Source organism: Zootoca vivipara, chromosome 13 (assembly GCF_965207765.1).
Source record: "Zootoca vivipara chromosome 13, rZooViv2.hap1.1, whole genome shotgun sequence".
NCBI classification, from domain to species: domain Eukaryota; kingdom Metazoa; phylum Chordata; class Lepidosauria; order Squamata; family Lacertidae; genus Zootoca; species Zootoca vivipara.
This window is the reverse complement of record NC_142596.1, coordinates 5,968,400-5,986,571: the sequence shown is the minus strand read 5'-3', so window position 1 is coordinate 5,986,571 and position 18,172 is coordinate 5,968,400. Positions and strand designations below refer to the sequence as shown.

The 18,172-nt window shown below is 42.9% G+C and overlaps 1 protein-coding gene across 2 annotated transcripts in view; it reads right to left on the bottom strand.

The window, feature by feature from the left end:
- Positions 1 to 18,172, bottom strand: part of ADAM10 (ADAM metallopeptidase domain 10) — a 52,784-nt gene that overhangs the window by 2,696 nt on the left and 31,916 nt on the right. For both annotated transcript variants that reach the window (XM_035132174.3, XM_035132175.3), the window contains exons 7-15: positions 17,709 to 17,801; positions 15,971 to 16,154; positions 13,293 to 13,456; positions 12,239 to 12,422; positions 10,953 to 11,103; positions 7,086 to 7,269; positions 6,574 to 6,682; positions 5,220 to 5,440; positions 739 to 865 (exon numbers count right to left, since the gene is read on the bottom strand). In XM_035132174.3, coding sequence (XP_034988065.3) covers positions 739 to 865; positions 5,220 to 5,440; positions 6,574 to 6,682; positions 7,086 to 7,269; positions 10,953 to 11,103; positions 12,239 to 12,422; positions 13,293 to 13,456; positions 15,971 to 16,154; positions 17,709 to 17,801 — 1,417 coding nt within the window. The remainder of the gene's footprint in view (positions 1 to 738; positions 866 to 5,219; positions 5,441 to 6,573; positions 6,683 to 7,085; positions 7,270 to 10,952; positions 11,104 to 12,238; positions 12,423 to 13,292; positions 13,457 to 15,970; positions 16,155 to 17,708; positions 17,802 to 18,172) is intronic.

Below are 18,172 nucleotides of genomic sequence, written 5' to 3'. Positions count from 1 at the left end.
ATCTCTAGGTTGAGGCCAGTCAGGCCCCTGCAACACAGAGGACAAGAGGCCTCCTCTGGATGTTCTCAGTGTCTAGGCTGAAATACAACAGCTCAGGCAGTTCTTAAAGCATCCTGAGTTTTGTTCAGAGTTTTGTATATCAACACAAGAACCTTGAACCTGGCCTTGTAGCACATGGGCAACCAGTACAGAAGTTTTAGCAGAGGTCTCACATGCTGCCAGCTTTCTGCCCTCATCAGTAGTCTAGCTGCTGCATTCTGTCCTAGCTTGTCCTATGTGAACAAGGCCCACATAGAGCACATTGCTGTAATCCATTCTCAATGTTACCAACACATGGACTACCAGATACAGCTGTTGCACCAGACTAAACAGGTAACAGCCACCTAGGTCATTTGGGCCTCCAACAACAAACATAAGCTACATACCTACTCCTTTAGAGGCAGTACAAGCCCATCAGTGTGAAGGAGTTAAGGATGCCACCAATTATACTAAGTCCACAAAGATTTGACAGTTGAAGGGACAACTGACTCTTAAGCCGAGTGTCCAATAGCTACCCTATTGGACACTCAGAGGCTTAAGAGTTCTCATAGGTTTTCTTCTTCTATATACAAGAGTATTTTGCAGCAAACAGCACTGCCCTTTCATAGTGCAACTACTGGAAGGTGCCAGCTACATTTTCCATTATACAGAAGAGGTTCAAAAAAGAATTTACAGAAGTCACAACATGAAGGTGCTTACCTGGGAGAGGTTTAGGTGGTGGCAGCTTTGGGTTGCTGCTTGGGGTATGAACACTGCATATCTTAATGAAACCGGCCATAAACATGATCAGCGCAATCCCCATAAGCAGTACAGCCCACCAGTATATCTGAAATTTTGTGACAGAACACAAAAGACCATTTTTAAGATAGATGTGCACGTACAATCCTACTACATCTTAAAATCAGTGCAAAGCCATAGCTTTATTCCTCAAATGCCACCAGAGGTCTCTATGAAAGAGGTTCTAGGACCCATGAGCCCCCATGGAGCTGGGGAGGCACATGGATCCCAGCCTTACAGGTGAAACTCAGAAAATTAGAATATTGTCAAAGGGTGCATTTATTTCAGTAATACAACTTATATTTTATTTTATTTTATTTTTTACAAATGTTTTCTTTTGGAAATTCCATGGTAATAAAACAAATAGTTACAATACTACGAAAATAAACATCGCTATTACATTTCATTAATCACATTCCATTTATAATTGACCCGCCTAACGACAAATAATTACAGTTACAACAAATAAAGGCTTGACATATCTTGCTTTGCATGTCATGCATCTATCTCATATATTGATTTCACCTTTTAAGTTGCATTACTGAAATAAATGCACTTTTCGACGATATTCTAATTTTCCGAGTTTCACCTGTAGCTGCTGGCTCCTCAGCTGCAGCCCACCTGCCTTACTCTATGGTCCACCAGAAGGGGATGCTGGTGGTGGCAGCAGAGGGCATGCAGATCCCAGGAATGCAAGCAGGGTAGGTGCCTTATTTTGACTATAACAAGTAAAGCTGAACGAAGCAGCCTCCTTGAGGGCCTGTCAACCACCTATTGTTTGATTAAACCTTTTATAAAAGCATATCTGGGAGTGGTTTAGATGGTTATAAAAGCAGTTACAGCACTAAAGGAAAAATCAAATGGTTAAAGTTCTCAGGAGGGAGGCAAATGAATGCAGAAACCAGTTCAACTACCCAAACCTGGACAGGTCATCTGCTTTCTCAGGACAGGCACTTGCCCTCCTCACACCTCCCCCACCCCAGCACTAGAAACAAGGCTGAAGTTGGACGATTCATAAATTGCAAAGCAAAATCCATTTAACCATTAGCAATCTAATCGTTGTGTTAAAGTTTCTCCACTGCATTCTCTGGCTTTAATTCAATTTGAATTTGTAGGTTAAAATCAAGAGCAGTCATCCATACATTAATGCAACCATTTTCTAAAAAAGTACACTGACTTGAGTCAGGAAAAATAAATTTTCCCAGGACTGATATAGAGAATAAAAGGTTAAGCTCCATCTTGGAAACTCCGCAAACTCCATAGGAAAAACTAGACAATACCGCACTAATAGAATTACTAAAGGAGGAGATTGGAACAGGACAATGGCAGCTGCATTTTCCTGGGGGGAGGAGCAATTGAGAGAGAAAAAGAGCACAGGACAAGAGCAGGAAAAACAAATAAGAGACCAGTGACATCTCACTTTTTATAGATTATAGAAGTGAATCTCCTGTGGGCAGACATGGTGGGAATTGGGGTGGGGAAACAGGTCCCGTTCTTTGACCTGTAATCTGTGTCATAAAGGGCAATCATCATATGCAAATCTTCCTGGGAGCAGAGGGCTGGGCACAGGTGCTATTCTGACCTGGCATTTGGGAACTACGGTATGTTAATCATTTTGGCTAAGATACATCAGTGATGAAAGGAGGCAGAGTCCTTCTTTCCATGCCCAGGTACACAGTACATATTTGTATGGCAAAATATTTAAACCTTAGCCACAAGTTGCATGTTAGAGCTAACAATGTCCCCTGTATCTGAAAATGCTAAAGATAAAACTGGAACAGGACAACACTTTATTGAAATTTTTAAAAAGTGACCAAACAAAAAAATTGTTAAGAAAAGATGGATACTGCACCAGCAGTTGGATTGGCCAGATTCGGAGTAAGGTGGCAAAAGGAAGCTGAAATGGCTGCACTTTTGGCAGTGTATAAAGAACCATTTACAACTGAGACAGATATAGATTCTGAAATCAGAGGGCACCAAAGTATTCTACCAACCACCATTTACTGCACACAAAACTGAGAGCTGCTAAGGAAGAGCTGACTGCACGACCTGTCTCCCATGAGGTCTCATTAGAAGTAGTACAGATATGTAAGCTGACTGGTCACCAGACGAAACAGAACGTGTCTGACAATCACAATTCAGCAGAAATAAAGGAATGCAGTGGCATCCAGGCCTGAACAAGCCACCAACCATGGTAAGACAATGGCAGAGCTTCTCTAATGTAATGAGGTGAGAATCAGCCCCCCAAAAGACCAAATTTAAAGGACATGGGCATGGGCTTAGCCAGGGGTGGGTGGGTGCAGCCGCCCCACATATCAATAAAAATACTTAACTGAGGTTCTGACTCCACCAAAGCCTGCCCCCCTTAACAAAAATCCTGGCTACACCCATGGACACGGGCAATGGTCACTATTTGGAAAATGTGCCAAGTCAAAAACACATTACTGCAATAATCCTAGTTACTGTGTGTGTTACATATATGAAAATTTCTTATCTGGAAATTCCCATTCTTTCCCATTTCTAAACAACCCTGAAATTGTTTCATTATAACACAACATTTCCTGTTCTCCTGGTGAATACGGGGAAAATGTGAAATGAAACACAGTAACATCCAGAGGAAGAACTGTAAGAGAGACTCTAGAGTTGGCCAGCAGGTAATGGCTTTTTCCACCTGCCTTGCCCCGCCCTCCAGCCCTAGGAGATTTTATAGGAGAACTGTTTCCAAACTGTGAGGAGAGACTCTGTTTCCATCAGAGGGTGGCTGGTTTCACCAGTGTTGCCCCATGTCTGGCCTGAAGAACCTTCAGAAGGGAGTTGTTAGGCACATGTGTATTTCAATGTGTGGGGTGCAGTATGAATTTAACAGAGCTTAGTGGGTCCTCGGTCCAGTATACCTGAAGGAGCGTCTCCTCCCCCATCATTCTGCCCGGACACTGAGGTCCAGCGCCGAGGGCCTTCTGGCGGTTCCCTCGCTACGAGAAGCCAAGTTACAGGGAACCAGGCAGAGGGCCTTCTCGGTAGTGGCACCCACCCTGTGGAATGCCCTCCCACCAGAGGTCAAAGAGAAAAAAAATTACCAGACCTTTAGAAGGCATCTTAAAGCAGCCCTGTTTAGGGAAGCTTTTAATGTTTGATGGATTTCTGTATTTTAATGTTCTTTGGAAGCCGCCCAGAGTGGCTGGGGGAACCCGGCCAGATGGGCGGGGTATGAATAATATATTATTATTATTATTATTATTATTATTATTATTATTATTATTATTATTATTATTATTTGTGGGATGCAGGTGGTGCTGTGGGTTAAACCACAGAGCCTAGGGCTTGCCGATCAGAAGGTCGGCGGTTCGAAACCCCATGACAGGGTGAGCTCCCATTGCTCGGTCCCAGCTCCTGCCAACCTAGCAGTTCGAAAGCACGTCAAAGTGCAAGTAGATAAATAGGTACTGCTCCAAGCAGGAAGGTAAACGGCTCTGGTTCGCCAGAAGAGGCTTTGTCATGTTGGCCACATGACCTGGAAGCTGTTATGCAGTTTCCCTCATGACAACTCCCACTGTACTAAGACTAATCATGCCTTGCCTAAGGTAAGCTTCATGGCCAAGCAAGAATCTAAGCCAGCTCTTCCTGGACAAGTCCAATGTTCTAGCCACATAGCACACTGTCTTCTAAAGCCTGGAAAGTACACAACAGCCTTTTTCACCTCTTGTCATACCCAAAGCTGGCAACAAGCTTAATCTCTATCTATTTGTGTCATTATATACTATACTATACTATACTATACTATACTATACTATACTATACTATACTATACTATACTATACTATACTATACTATACTATACTATACTATACTATACTATACTATACTAGATGCGGGGAACCTTTCGTCCTCCAGATGTAGCTGAACTATATGTCCCATCAGCCCCAGCAACCATGGCCAATGTTACACATATGCAAATTCTGAAAACTGGAAAAGTGCTCACTGATAGAGCTTCTAGCAATTCTTAATGGCTTTTCGTCATTCTCCCACCCTACTTTATTCAACAGAACCACTCTGCTTCATTAGAAAAAGCATACAACAGTCTTAAAGCAGAATCTGTATGATTGCAGGAGAATTTTACCATTATCCATATGGGGGGGGGGGGGCTGGCTCCTAGTGGTACAGCAATAAAACTGCTACCATGCTACCCTTTGGGTAAATATTTACATATTAGCAAAGCAGATGCTACAATGGCTCTGAAGAAAATGAACTACTGCTCTTGTAAAAGCACCACTCATCAAGGTAGCATTGTAGAATTGTGGCAATCAAAGGGGGTTTATTGGAGGTGGGAATTAATTCAAATTCAAAACAACTGACAATGGCAAGCTTTACAACATATTAGATATTTCTTATTTTTAAAAACTTACAACAATCCATTCTGCAATGTTTTCATACAGCTCTGGATTAAAAATGGCCTTCTTTAACCTGGCTAAGGGGCCGTCAGCATCTACCAATCGACACCTCATGAACACATCACAGTAACCTTTAAAATCATTGCAGGGTGACCCAGGCTGCAGGGTAATAGTTTTGTGATCGAAGAAGTTCTTCCATTTAGCAGATCCTGTACTTGCACAGGAGTCTGGAAGCACTGAAAAAAGCAAAAAACATTTTAAGAACAGATGTTATTTTTAGGAAGAGCAATACAACAAAATGCATCACAAGAAACAGCCCGCCTACAATTACAAGTGTATTGAAAGAACATAAGAGGTACAGGACAGCAATCATTACTTAAATCAGGGGTAGGAAATTGATCCATGGGCCATTTTGACAGGTGGGAGGGGCCACACAACTGCCAATCACTTCTTGTGAAATGATTCTTCCTTTGCCGCCCCACTTCAAATTCAAGCCAGGATTGCAAAGCAAGAAATCTGTGGGTGAATGGAAATGCTCCAAGAGTGGGTTGCCATTTACAAAGAGCAGGCAGAGGCTTATTTGTTATCTCAGTGCTAAACACCACAGCATTAAAGACCAGATATAAGCTTATCTCAGTACAAGTACTGATGCACTTAGCACTAAGATCTGAGATCCCTTGTTATAACTTACTGTCAAGATCAGAGACAACAGATCTCTACACCTGACATCACAGGTCACTGGGTAACTGATAGATGGATACAAAAGACCTCATGGGTCAAATTCAGAGGTCTGGAGGTTCCTCCTGCTCTCAGCTTAAATGAATAGTCTTCATGAGATTGAAGTGTTGCAACCAGGACTGAGCCAAGGCATTTTGGTGGTTGAAAGAGAAAATGGAGAAACACCATTTGGACTAGTAGAATAGCACACATTTCAATTCCTGCAGCAAAGGAGCACAGATTTTTTTTAAATACAGCTTGTGCACAGAATAAGCCAAGCTTGAACCCTGAAAGGATGGACGTGAGGTCGGTGAGGGGCTTCCATGTCAGAGATGTTGGTCAATTGCCTGTTCAGGTGCACAATCTGGGGATGCTTCTGGATCCCACTCTGTCACTGGAGTCCCAGGGAGCCTCAGTGGCTAGAAGTGCTTTTACCAGGACCTCCCAATGGATTGTGTCCTCACACTTAGCTGTCCTTAATGGCACACAAGACCTACCTCTTGAGGCAATCATCTTTCTTCATGGTAAGGTTCTCTAAATAACTGAAGAGTTCTGCGAAGTTTTCCTCAGCTTCAGTTTTATTGAATAAAAGTATCTGAAATTCTAGTATCAAAATCCAAGCTATTTATGTTTTAATGTGAAGAGAACTTACTTTTCTCCATGCAACATACATGGCATAATTCTTTATCATCCTTTGCATCAGTACTGGCACATGTACACTCTTCTAAGCCATACTTCTCACAGATAGAACCAGCACATTGCTAGAGAAGAAAAGATACAATTATTTTCCATACGTGCTTTACATTCCAGAAAACCTAAGGTTCATCATTTGTACAGGAAAAACCACCACCACCACTATATATTGTGAATTTTTTCGGTACAGAGAGTAATACCTTTCCCACTCTGGAAATAATCAAACTGGATGCATCGGCTGGTGGCACATGCCCATTTCTGATATTAACTGGGCAGAATACAAGGCCTGACAATGCAAAGCTTCAGAATGCCATTTCCTAAACAGTAAGAAAATTCACAGGTTCTCCACTTGCTACCCGATAAAGGAAATGCTTTATTCCAGCAGGGGGAAATATACAATCATCCTGGGCCAGCAGCATGTAAGCTGATATTGATTCCTTAGCTTTTCTGTAACATCTCTTGAAGACTTACTCCATTTATGCAAACTTGTGTATTTCTGTTGCAGTCCGTCAAGTTAGGCTTCGGTGCAGATGTTGGACAGAAAGACGTGTTGCCATTGCACCTCCCTTCTTCTGCACACTCAGAATCATTTCGGCACTTTGCTCCAAATACCCTGAATGTACAAGACGGTGTGCAACAGGGACCTTGACTGGGACTGTAAAAGGGGGGGAAATACTCAGTTGTCACTTCTTAACAGGTACCTCCTGTCACCTTATTCATCCCACACATACCCTTTCATTATTTAGCTGGAATGATTAACTTTAGCCCTTGTCCTGCAGCCCATCATCAAAATAGATCAAAACTTTAACCAACAAGCTTGCTCTTAAAAAAGTCGCTCCTATCACTCTTTAATCCCTACGACTGTGGGAATAACAGGGTTGTTTAAAGTCTCATTGATAGTTTTTAGCTAAATTCAAAAGCTTAAATCAGTGTTAAAAAGAACAAGGCACTGAAATAAACATGTGGGTCCCCCTTCCATCTGTAACACACTCAGCCCTACTTATGGCACTTCCGTCAGTTTCAAATAATTTATTAGCTGCCTTTCAAGTGTTCAAGGCAATAAAAAAATAAAACATATTCAACAAAAGCAAAACAGAAGTAACAACATCAATAGGAGCAAACAGCCTAGTCAGCTGAATCAAAAGCCAAACAGAAGGGATGTGTTTTATACCATCAGCAGAAGGAAAATAGAAAGTTGGAATTTGGAACGCAAAAGCCAGAAAAGATGCCTAAAGCTAGCATGATCGACAATACAAAAAGACATGGACTTTGTCACCACAAGTGTTCTTTTAAAAAACTCATATACAGTGGTACCTCGGGTTAAGAACTTAATTCGTTCTGGAGGTCCGTTCTTAACCTGAAACTGTTCTTAACCTGAGATACCACTTTAGCTAATGAGGTCTCCCACTGCGGCTGCACGATTTCTGTTCTCATCCTGAAGCAAAGTTCTTGACCTGAGGTACTATTTCTGGGTTAGCGGAGTCTGTAACCTGAAGCGTCTGTAACCTGAAGCGTCTGTAACCCAAGGTACCATAAAGCCTCAAATAGTGACCCTATTCACATGTATCAGGGCAATCAAAATTATTCAACCCCCAATGCAAATCAGGTTTATTATAAAAATTTACAGACTTTCAGCTGTTTGCAATGAGCAATTCAAACAAAAGCAGTTGAAATAGCTCAACACAACCCCTTCAGGGCAAGCATCTTTAGTACTTAGTGGAGCAGCCTTTTGCTGCTATGACCTCCTGCAAAAGAGATGCATAGCCAAACAGCAGTTTCCAGCAGCATTCCTGAGGAATCTTAGCCCATCCCTCAGGAGCAATGGCCTCCAATTCAGTAATATTCTTGGATTTGTGTGCTGCAACCGCCTTCTTCAAATCCCACCAGAGATTTTCTATGGGGTTCAAGTCAGGTAACTGTGATGGCCACTGTAGAACTTTCCAGGACTTCTGCAATCAAGCCTTGGTGGAATTCAAGGTATGCTTTGGGATCATTGTCCTGTGATGTCCAAGCCTCAGCTTCCTCACAGATAGCATGTTTCCTTCTAGGATTTCCTGATACTTCAGTGAATCCATCCTGCCTTCCACACGCTGCAAGTTTCCCGTGCCAGAGGATGCAAAGCAGCCCCAGAGCATCACCGAGCCACCACCATGCTTCACTGCAGGCAGTGTGTTCTTCTCAGCGTATACTTCATTCTTCCTCCTCCAGATATAGCGCTGATCAATGGGGCCAAAAAGTTCCAATTTTGTTTCATTGCTCTACAGAACAGAATCCCAAAACTTCTGTGGCTTATTTATATGATTTCAAGCATACTGGATCCAACTTTTGTTGTGCTTTTGGCTTTGTAGTGGTGTACATCTTCGGAATTCTGGGATGGAAACCTTCTGCATTTAGTATGTGCCTTACTGTGCTCACTAAAACCTCAGTGCCTGCTGCCACCAAGTCTTGCTGCAGCTCTTTTGCAGTCACTCAAGGATTTTTCCCAGCCTGCCTTCTCAGAAATCTGGTTGGTGCCACAGATAGCTTTCTTTTTTCTGCCCTGTCCAGGTAATGTAACCATTGTTCCTTTAACTTTGAACTTGCAAACTATGTTCCCAATGGTGCCTTCTAGGAACATTCAGTGCCTTCACTTTCTTTTTGTATCCTGCTCCTTGTTTGTAAGGGTCAATGACCTCTTCACTTACCTTCTTGGACCATTCTCTTGACTTAGTCATATTTCTAACATGTAGTCAAATTTGATGTTCAGCAAACCCCCTAGGGACACCTTTTGGTGTCCACAGATCCCTTGACCAACTACATTCTTTCTGTGGCATCCCTGTGGGGCTCAGGAGCCCAATTATGTCACCCCTTGCCTGCAGAGCCAGCAGCCCCTCACCCCTTTTCGAACACCCTCCTTGTAGAGTGTTCCCTGAGTCTCCTCTCCTCTCCTTGGGAGTCCTCCAGGCAGCAGCCACCACCACCCCTGGTCTCTGAGGCCCCTCCACCCCAAAGAGAGGTGCCTCCACACCTCACCCACAAGGACCTGGAAAGATGCCCCCAGTCTTAGTGGCCCGACAGAGACTGGCCAAAGATGAACATGAGGCCAGCACCTTACTCACCTTGGGAGGCAGCAATAGGTGCCACTGAGCCTGCACGGCAGAAAGGCTCCCCATCAGTGCTGGGCACTCAGCTCCCAGGCAAGCACAAGAAAGGCCAGAGCTGTGCCTGCCTGCGTGCCCGGTCTCCCACTTGTCTGTCTATTCCCAACAGCAAGGGCTTGTGGAGTGGCTTTCTGGGCTCCCTACCCCACTTGTTTGCTTTACTCCAACCAGCACCCACTGGCCAGCCCCAGAGGCACCATTTGCATGGGGAGCTTGTAGCCAGGGCTGCTGCAACAAACAGCTGCAGAAGCCTTTGAGAAGCAGAAATGCGAGAGGGCCATAGCTGCCAAGTATCCCGTATCCGCCGGGAAAACCCCTTTTTTCTTACTGTTTCCCGGCGGTCTCCCGTTTGGTGATAAATCCCGGCATTCTCCCTTGAATTCGCTTCTTCCCGGCGGCCATTTTTCTGGTGCCGCTTTGCCCTTCTATGGGCACCAGAAAATGGCGCCGCCGGCGCCGGAAGTCGCTTCCGCGCATGACCGGAAATTGCGTGACGCGACTTCCGGTGGCGCTTCGCCCTTCTATGGGCATCAGAAAATGGCGGCGCCGGCGGTCGCTTTTACGTGTTTCCGGTCATGCGCGGAAGCGACTTCCGGCGCTGGCGCCGCCATTTTCTGATGCCCATAGAAGGGCGAAGCGCCACCGGAAGTTGCGTCACGCAACTTCCGGTCATGCGCGCGCTGCCGATCCCGGATCTTTACGACCCGGACTTGGCAGCTATGGAGAGGGCATCAGAGGAGGGAGGGAAGGAAAGAGGGACTGAGGCCAGTGTTGCCCATGGCACCCCGACCACCATTCAAGGCACCCCAGGATGCCATTGCACATTGGTTGAAAACCACTGCCCTGGCGAATTTACTTATTTCATGTGTTCCAACTCAAGCACACCTGGTGTATTTGTGCTGTTGTGAGGGATTCTATTCAGGGAGTTGAATAATAGTGAGACTGGAGAAGCCAATATGCCAGCTGAATTTACGGAAGCATCCACTGTGTTGAGCTATTTCAATTGCTTTTGTTTGATCTGATCACTGCAAACAGCTGAAAGTCTGTAAATTTTGATAATAAAGCCAATTTGAAATGGAGGGTTGAATAATTTCAATTGCCACTGTAAATTGAGGTTTACAGATACTTATTGGCAAAATGTTCAGGGGCAGCAACAGTCAAGCAGTCGGATAGTGAAAACCAAGCTGGACATCAATACCTGCACTGCTCGCCTGGTTTTAGTTTGCACTTCTTGTCTTCTGGTTGGTTTGCATCATAGCAACAGTCATCTTTACACTGGTCACTGTAGCCACAATCACACTGCTCTCCTTGCTCCACCAATCCATTCCCACAGATAGGTTGACCAGACTCTGAAAAGCAGGAAGATCTTCAGAACACTTTGTCCCTTAAGCATATATTGGGAGTTATTTGGAGAAACACTGGAGGACACAGTGATTAACTGAACCAAAACAAAAGGGAAATTCCTTTTAAATAACCAGAGCAGGTATGGGGAACAATTTCCAGCACGCTTCTAATGAGTGCGTTGCAGGAGGCAAGTATCGGTATCAGCTTGCTCTGACTTTCACAGAGAGCGGGGCGGGTGGGGGAGGGGAAAGAATACCAAGTTGCATTTTTTGTTGCTTAAAATGTTCTATTTACTCAAAACATGTGGATATTGCTCTCCATCCAGTAGATTCCAAGATAGCGAACAAATATAATGATTTTATTGATAAAAGTATTTTTATGCTGCAGTATCAGCATATGACTATGTAAAATAAAAAAAATTGTATGAAAAAATCATTAAAATGACTAGTCAGTTAAAAAAAATATCCTTTGAACAGCCACATAGGCCTGAGGCATGAAAAAATATTTAAGTGATGCCTGCAAGTCGAAAGGGGTGCTTGCTGAATCTCTGCTGGAACTTTAAATTGTAACTTTAGCAATAATATTTGACAACAGCTAAACCATAGGCTAAGGCACCACATGCATTTATATGCCTGGGAATACAGAAACGTAACCAGGAGCAAAAAGGTTGCCACTTAATGGTGTGGTGCATTTCTTTGTGAGAAGATGCTTTGCAATCAGGACACCACCAACACAAAAACCCTCTCCTTTGTTGTGACACAGTGCACATCTGTTAAGAAGGGCCCTTGAAGAAGAGCTTCAAGCAGATCTCAAAACATGGGTAGGTTGGGACAGGCATTTGTATCTTTAAAGGTGAAGGCCAGCACCTTGAACAGGGCTCAGAAAAATTGCATCTGTGTGAGCTAGGGGGTGGAACACACTTTTGAACAAGCAGAGCTGTGGTTTATAAGTGACAAGCAAGGTTCTTGCTTGGTTTTGCTTGGCTTTCTTTTTTATTGGAGGGACAACTGGCCGGTGAAAATTTCAAAAATGACAAATTGGAAAGTCTTGAGACTGTCTAGATTTCATACTGATACCCTATTCCCATATCACCCTCTCCCCCCCCCCAACATGGATGAATTATTGAGAAGAGATACCTACCAACAAAACAATTATTTCTCTTTTTTTCAAGAACTTGACTGATATTCCGAACGCTACAGATAGAGAATTTGTTGTTGTTAAGTTTGTCCCCAGATGTTGCTCTTGCATACATGATGTAATTGCCATTTTCTTTCTGTCCCAAGTTTTTAGACTCTCCTGGAGTGCATTCTGTTCCAGAATCATGCTGCAAGAGAGATAATTCTTGGTTTAATTTTCTGTTGTCTTAAAGGCAGCTTTACAGTAAGTGTTAGTGGAGGAGTGAATGTGCTCAGGATTAGAGGCAGGCAGGAGTAAATGATATTTGCAGCCAGTTTTCCTGGAATTAACTTGAAAACTTTTCATAGAACATTCACCAACCAGCACCAGCACCGATAAGCAATATTATATTGTTTGTTACATTCAATAGATTGTTTCTATAATGTTTATGCATTAATAACCAATATGTTATCCCCTTATCTGCACAATCTGAACAGTCTGAGCACTAACTGAAGTAAAATTTAGACTTAAAACTGCAACAAACCACTCTAGCAATAGATAAAACCAATGGTTTCAGGTTACAATCAAGGAGATTCTGATTAAACATTTGGGAAAACTTTCTGGCAGTAAGAGCTATTTGACCAGGCATCCCCAAACTGCGGCCCTCCAGATGTTTTGGCCTACAACTTCCATGATCCCTAGCTAACAGGACCAGTGGTCAGGGAAGATGGGAATTGTAGTCCAAAACATCTGGAGAGCCAAAGTTTCGGGATGCCTGTATTTGACTGTGCAACATTCTCCCTTAGGAGGTTGTGGACTCTCCTTCCTTGGAGGTTTTTAAGCAGAGGTTGCACAAGGTCATAAGTGCACTGTGAAAGTATGACAATTCCTGATTGCCCAAGTTCACGAGTCAAGGCTTGGATGCAACAAACTGTTAACTTGGGAGAAGCACAACAACTCACATCAGTTCTATTTGCACAAAATGGGAGGGGAGAATTTCAGCACAATTCTTGAGTACTCCTGAATCTGCTGTAGAAGCAGGGCCAGTTAGGAATGCAGCTGTAACACTCATACTTACTGGAGAACCAAAGTTATGTCCAACTTCATGTGCAAAGGTGATATGAGAGACCTTAGGAGGGACGTGGGAACCATAATTCTGTACTGTGATGATGCCAGTATTTAAAGATTTCTTTTTGCCGTCAGAATAAAGCTTGCTCTTTTCACATATACCACCAGAGCTCCCTGCAGTTAAAATTAAGCAAAAACATTTTAAAAGGGGATTATTCTAGATTCACTAGAAATCTATGAATAAATATTCCAGCTAAGAAAATGCCACAATAGAGCTTTTCTCGTCATTACTTTTGTTATCAGAACATCTCACCCTATATTCTGGCACAATTAGCAAGGAGCAACTGTAACAAAGCTCTTTGTACAGACAAATAGTGAATAACAACAGGCAGATTTATTGACCATGTTTAATCCCCTGCAAAGCATTCCCTTCCATCGGAAGTTCAAATTTCTGGCATATTCCACATTTTACTTAAGTGGACATTTCATTGCTTGGGGTTAAGTGAGGAACTGTTTTAGTTTATGTAACATTACTACCCCATCATTTCGAATAATCTCCAACACAGAACTTCTGCCACAGAACAACAAACTGACACAGTGAGTTTTTCCTACGAATTGGCTGAAACCTTAGAGAGCAGTTGCTGGTCAGTGCTGGCAAGGCCAAGCTAGATGGGCCAATGGTCTCATTCAGTGCAAGGCAGCTTTCCATGATCCTATGACCACTTTCCACAATCATATCATTCCATTCAGGCTCCATTTGAAGTTTTGATTCTTTGCTCCAACATGTATTACTGACCTTCCATTCTGTTGCCAAGTTTGGAAAGGGTCTCACAGCTGGGATAGTTCAATCACCAGAACATGTGAATCTTAAGCTCAGGGTTGTGGGTTCGAGCCCCACATTCCTGCATTGCAGGAGGTTGGACTAGCTGACCCTTGTGGTCCCTTCCAACTCTACAATTCTATGATCTTGGGATTTTAGCAGGACACGTAATGGGGGGGGGGGAGACCTGCAAACTATGCCTCTGTAAAATATCTATTTTTGGACTGAAGAAAAAAGTCCTTATACTGGAGAGGAGAACCTGCAGCCCTTATGTGACCCTTAGCCTAATTTCATATGGCTTTCAGAGAGAGATGGAGTGGGGCAGAGGCAAAGCTTTACAATCCTGCACTGCCACAAATTCTTCCCGCCCTCAGCTGCAACCCCCAATGGCCAACAGTCTATTCTATATGGAGGTTAACATGCACTTGCAGGGGGTAGACTATAAATTCTTGAGGTCCTCAAATACGTGCTTCTTAAACTGTGATTCTTCCAAGTGCTACAGTTCAAGTGCTTAAATAGCACACTTTGCTGTTGCAAAGTACTTAGCCTAAGAATATCTGCTTATCTCAGCAAGCAGTATGACTCATTCTTAAGAGTATATTTACAGACCAACTGTTCTTCGGGAAGTTTGGGTTGAACCACAAAGACAAAAATATCCGTTAGACAAGTCACACCCACTTCTGAGTTACCACAGTTATCCAAAATTGTCTTCCTGAAGATGAAACTACTGATCAACAGTAATTTTAATATGATGGTGGGATAGGTTGTGACCTGAAAAATAACATAAATTGTGCTATGCAGAGGTTAACAGTAGTCTCTTGAGGGTTTTGTTTTGTTTGTTTGTTTTTGAGGAAGGGGCTATGTTACGTCTGCAGAAAAATAATGCAAGAGTTGCCAAAATAACCAGCCACCTGTGGGCTTTAAAAATAATATTTGCAGAAGGATAAGGTTGATAATTTTCCTTCCCTCTGCTATACATTAGATATTAAATGTATATGTTGTTTTTCAGTCAATATTGACTCCCAAAGCAGCTTAAAAAAGAAGTTATTTTTGCCATGCCCTGCAATGAGGGCAGTTTTAGACACTTAATTGAAAAGCAAGGCTCTTCCCTTTATACTACAGTGGTACCTCCATTTAAGAACTTAATTCGATCCAGAGGTCTGTTCTTAACCCAAAACCGTTCTTAACCTGAGGCACGCTTTCATTAATGGGGCCTCCCGCTGCTGCTGCTACTGCTGCTGCCGCCGCACAACTTCCACTCCCATCCTGGGACAAAGTTCGTTACCCGAAACACCTACTTCCGGGTTAGCGGAGCTCGTTACCCGAAGCGTTTGTAAGGAGGACAGTATGTAACCAGAGGTTCCACTGTACACAGTTTAAATGGGCACTGATGATACCGAATGGCAGTTGTTCTGGTATTGCCTAGCGTAGAATTCCCCAACATAGTATCCTCCTGGTATTTTGGACTACAACTTTTATCAGCTGCAGCCATCACTGCCATATGATGCTGAGGCTGATAGGAGTATTTATTTCAACACTTCAACTGTGGGATGGAAGTTAATCTCCTGTGCCTCATATACTTTTGTGGGAGTAAGGAGCATACAACTACATAGTACAAGTGAAAAGAAGTATCACCTCAGTCAGGCAAGCCTGCCAGACACATCAATGGTAGCAAGGTATGCTGCCTCTTGTGTATAGAGCCAGACTATTGCCACAACACTGTCAGGGAGCAGCTCTCCAGGATACAGGTAAAAGTCTTTCCGCGCCTTGCTAATAGATATCCTTTTAACTGGAGATGCCAGACTGGTCTTGATCTTAAGATCTTTAACTCTACATGCCACTCAAGCGACACAAACTATTTTTTTTACCTGAAGGTGCTCCAACCCAAGCCAAGCCAAGGACACCATCATCAAAATCACGATCAGTGAACACATAGGCTAAACAATAGTCATCATGATTCTGCTCAGAATTGAGTTCCAAAAATTTCTCCACACCAATATTTGGAAACCTGAAGGGATTGGTAGGGTCTTTTTCATCTTGAGTAGTGTTGATCTAAAAGAAAAGGTTATGTGATGTCAAATAACTCTTGCTAGCCAAGTAGCAGCTTTTCAAAGATATAACCTATGCTCACTGTAAGAATCCACACTGCAAAAGACTGATTCACAGATATAATAATATACATTACACAATCTCACCAGCTTAACATCCAGTGACTCAGATGAATTATATGAACAGTGCCCACTGATAGGCATTCAGAGGAAGGAAAACTCTGTGGTGCTTCATCTGCAAAAGCAGTTCAACACATGCAATTTGTGGCTTAATGTTGCAGTCATTAAGAGGCATGGTATGAAGTGACACAGGACCAGTGAAATATTATTTGCCAAGAGCCAAAGAACTGCTTTAATCACCACCCAAGGACAACAAGTAAATGGTAACAATGTAACAAGTTCAACAGATGTACTCCAATTCCTAGGGGTTAGCAAATTTAAACAAAGAGGAAGCAAATGCACAGGAGAAATCCCTTGAATTTTAAGGGAAAATGTAATTGGAATCAAAGAACATTTGCAGTTATAGGAAAGCTTCAGGGCCTCAATACCATCACCCAATAGTACAGATGGAGTGGCATAAGATTTATATTGGACAGAATATGGAGATAAAATATCACACCCAGAATCTGAGTGTCAGAGGGATGGAGGTCAACCAACACTTTAAGAAAGGGTGGAAATAAATAACATTTGCCTTTTATTGCTCTCAAACCCATAAGGTTTGTTTTTCATGTCATCAAGTCTGAGTGCTATAATATTAATATTCCATTATATAATCTCTCTGAGACAAAGTGACTAGGTCTAAGCCAGGCATCCGCAAACTTTGGCCCTCCAGATGTTTTTGACTACAATTCCCATCTTCCCCAACCACTGGTCCTGTTAGCAAGGGATCATGGGAGTTGTAGGCCAAAACATCTGGAGGGCCGCAGTTTGGGGGTGCCTGGTCTAAGCCCACCAGCGGGTTCCAAAGCTGAGCAGGTATTCAGACCCAAATGCAAAGTCCAAAACTTCTCCACTATACCAGGCAGGGCTTCTTAGTACAGAATCTAATTTCACCAACTGATTTTCCTTGAGATTTTCAGAAACCCAGTCACCCATTTATTAGTGGAATTTGGAGGAGAATCTCAATGCTTATGTTAGTCAAAATGGTACCACACATAAGAGGGAAGAACTTCATGCTGCTCTGAGGCCATGGAAGACTGAATGTGCTTGGGGGAGGATGGCAAGCTGCGGGAGGAGGAATGAAATGGGTAATCTGGAAGAGGTATGGCTGGCTGGCACCCTGACCAAGAACATTTATAAATGCAACATTTTGTTGCTGGTTTCATTTGTAGCGAAAATTTAAAAGTTGCCTCCGCATCTTTTATTCCACTAGTGTAAATAGGGTAAGAACAGTATGTTTACCAGCACTGGACTACGTAATGGAATTTATGCAACTGAAAACACTTTATTTATTTGATTTTAAAGATAAACTGAAAACACTTTATTTAGCAAGAATGGCTAAGTTAGCTAGAGCTTGCAAGAAACAGAAATTCTAAAAATTAAATTACCGAGTACTTACTCTTATTCGTTTCACCATAAAACTGATATTTCGGATTCCTGAGAAATCTGTTGACTGGTAAATTGTGTCAATTGCTTTAACATGGCTGGATATCTAAAACAGAAGAAGGTTAAAGTTCTGTTCATGTAGTTCTCTGAGGCACAAAGTGTCAAGGGAGCTGCCTTAAACCATTGATTCATTTAGTTCATTTACCTCTTTATTTAAAGAAGTATTTACCGTATTTTTCGCTCCATAAGACGCACCTGACCAAAAGACGCACCTAATCTTTAGAGGAGAGGGGGAAAGCCCTGTTTTTTGGGGGGGATCAGCTCAAAGTTGTGCAGCTTCTTTTGCAAATGGGAAAAGCCCCGTTTTGGGGGGATCACCTCACAGTTGTGCAGCTTTTTGCAAAGGGGGAAAGCTCCAATTTTTTTGAGTATCAGCTCAAAGTTGTCCAGCTTCTTTTGCAAATGGGAAAAGCCCCA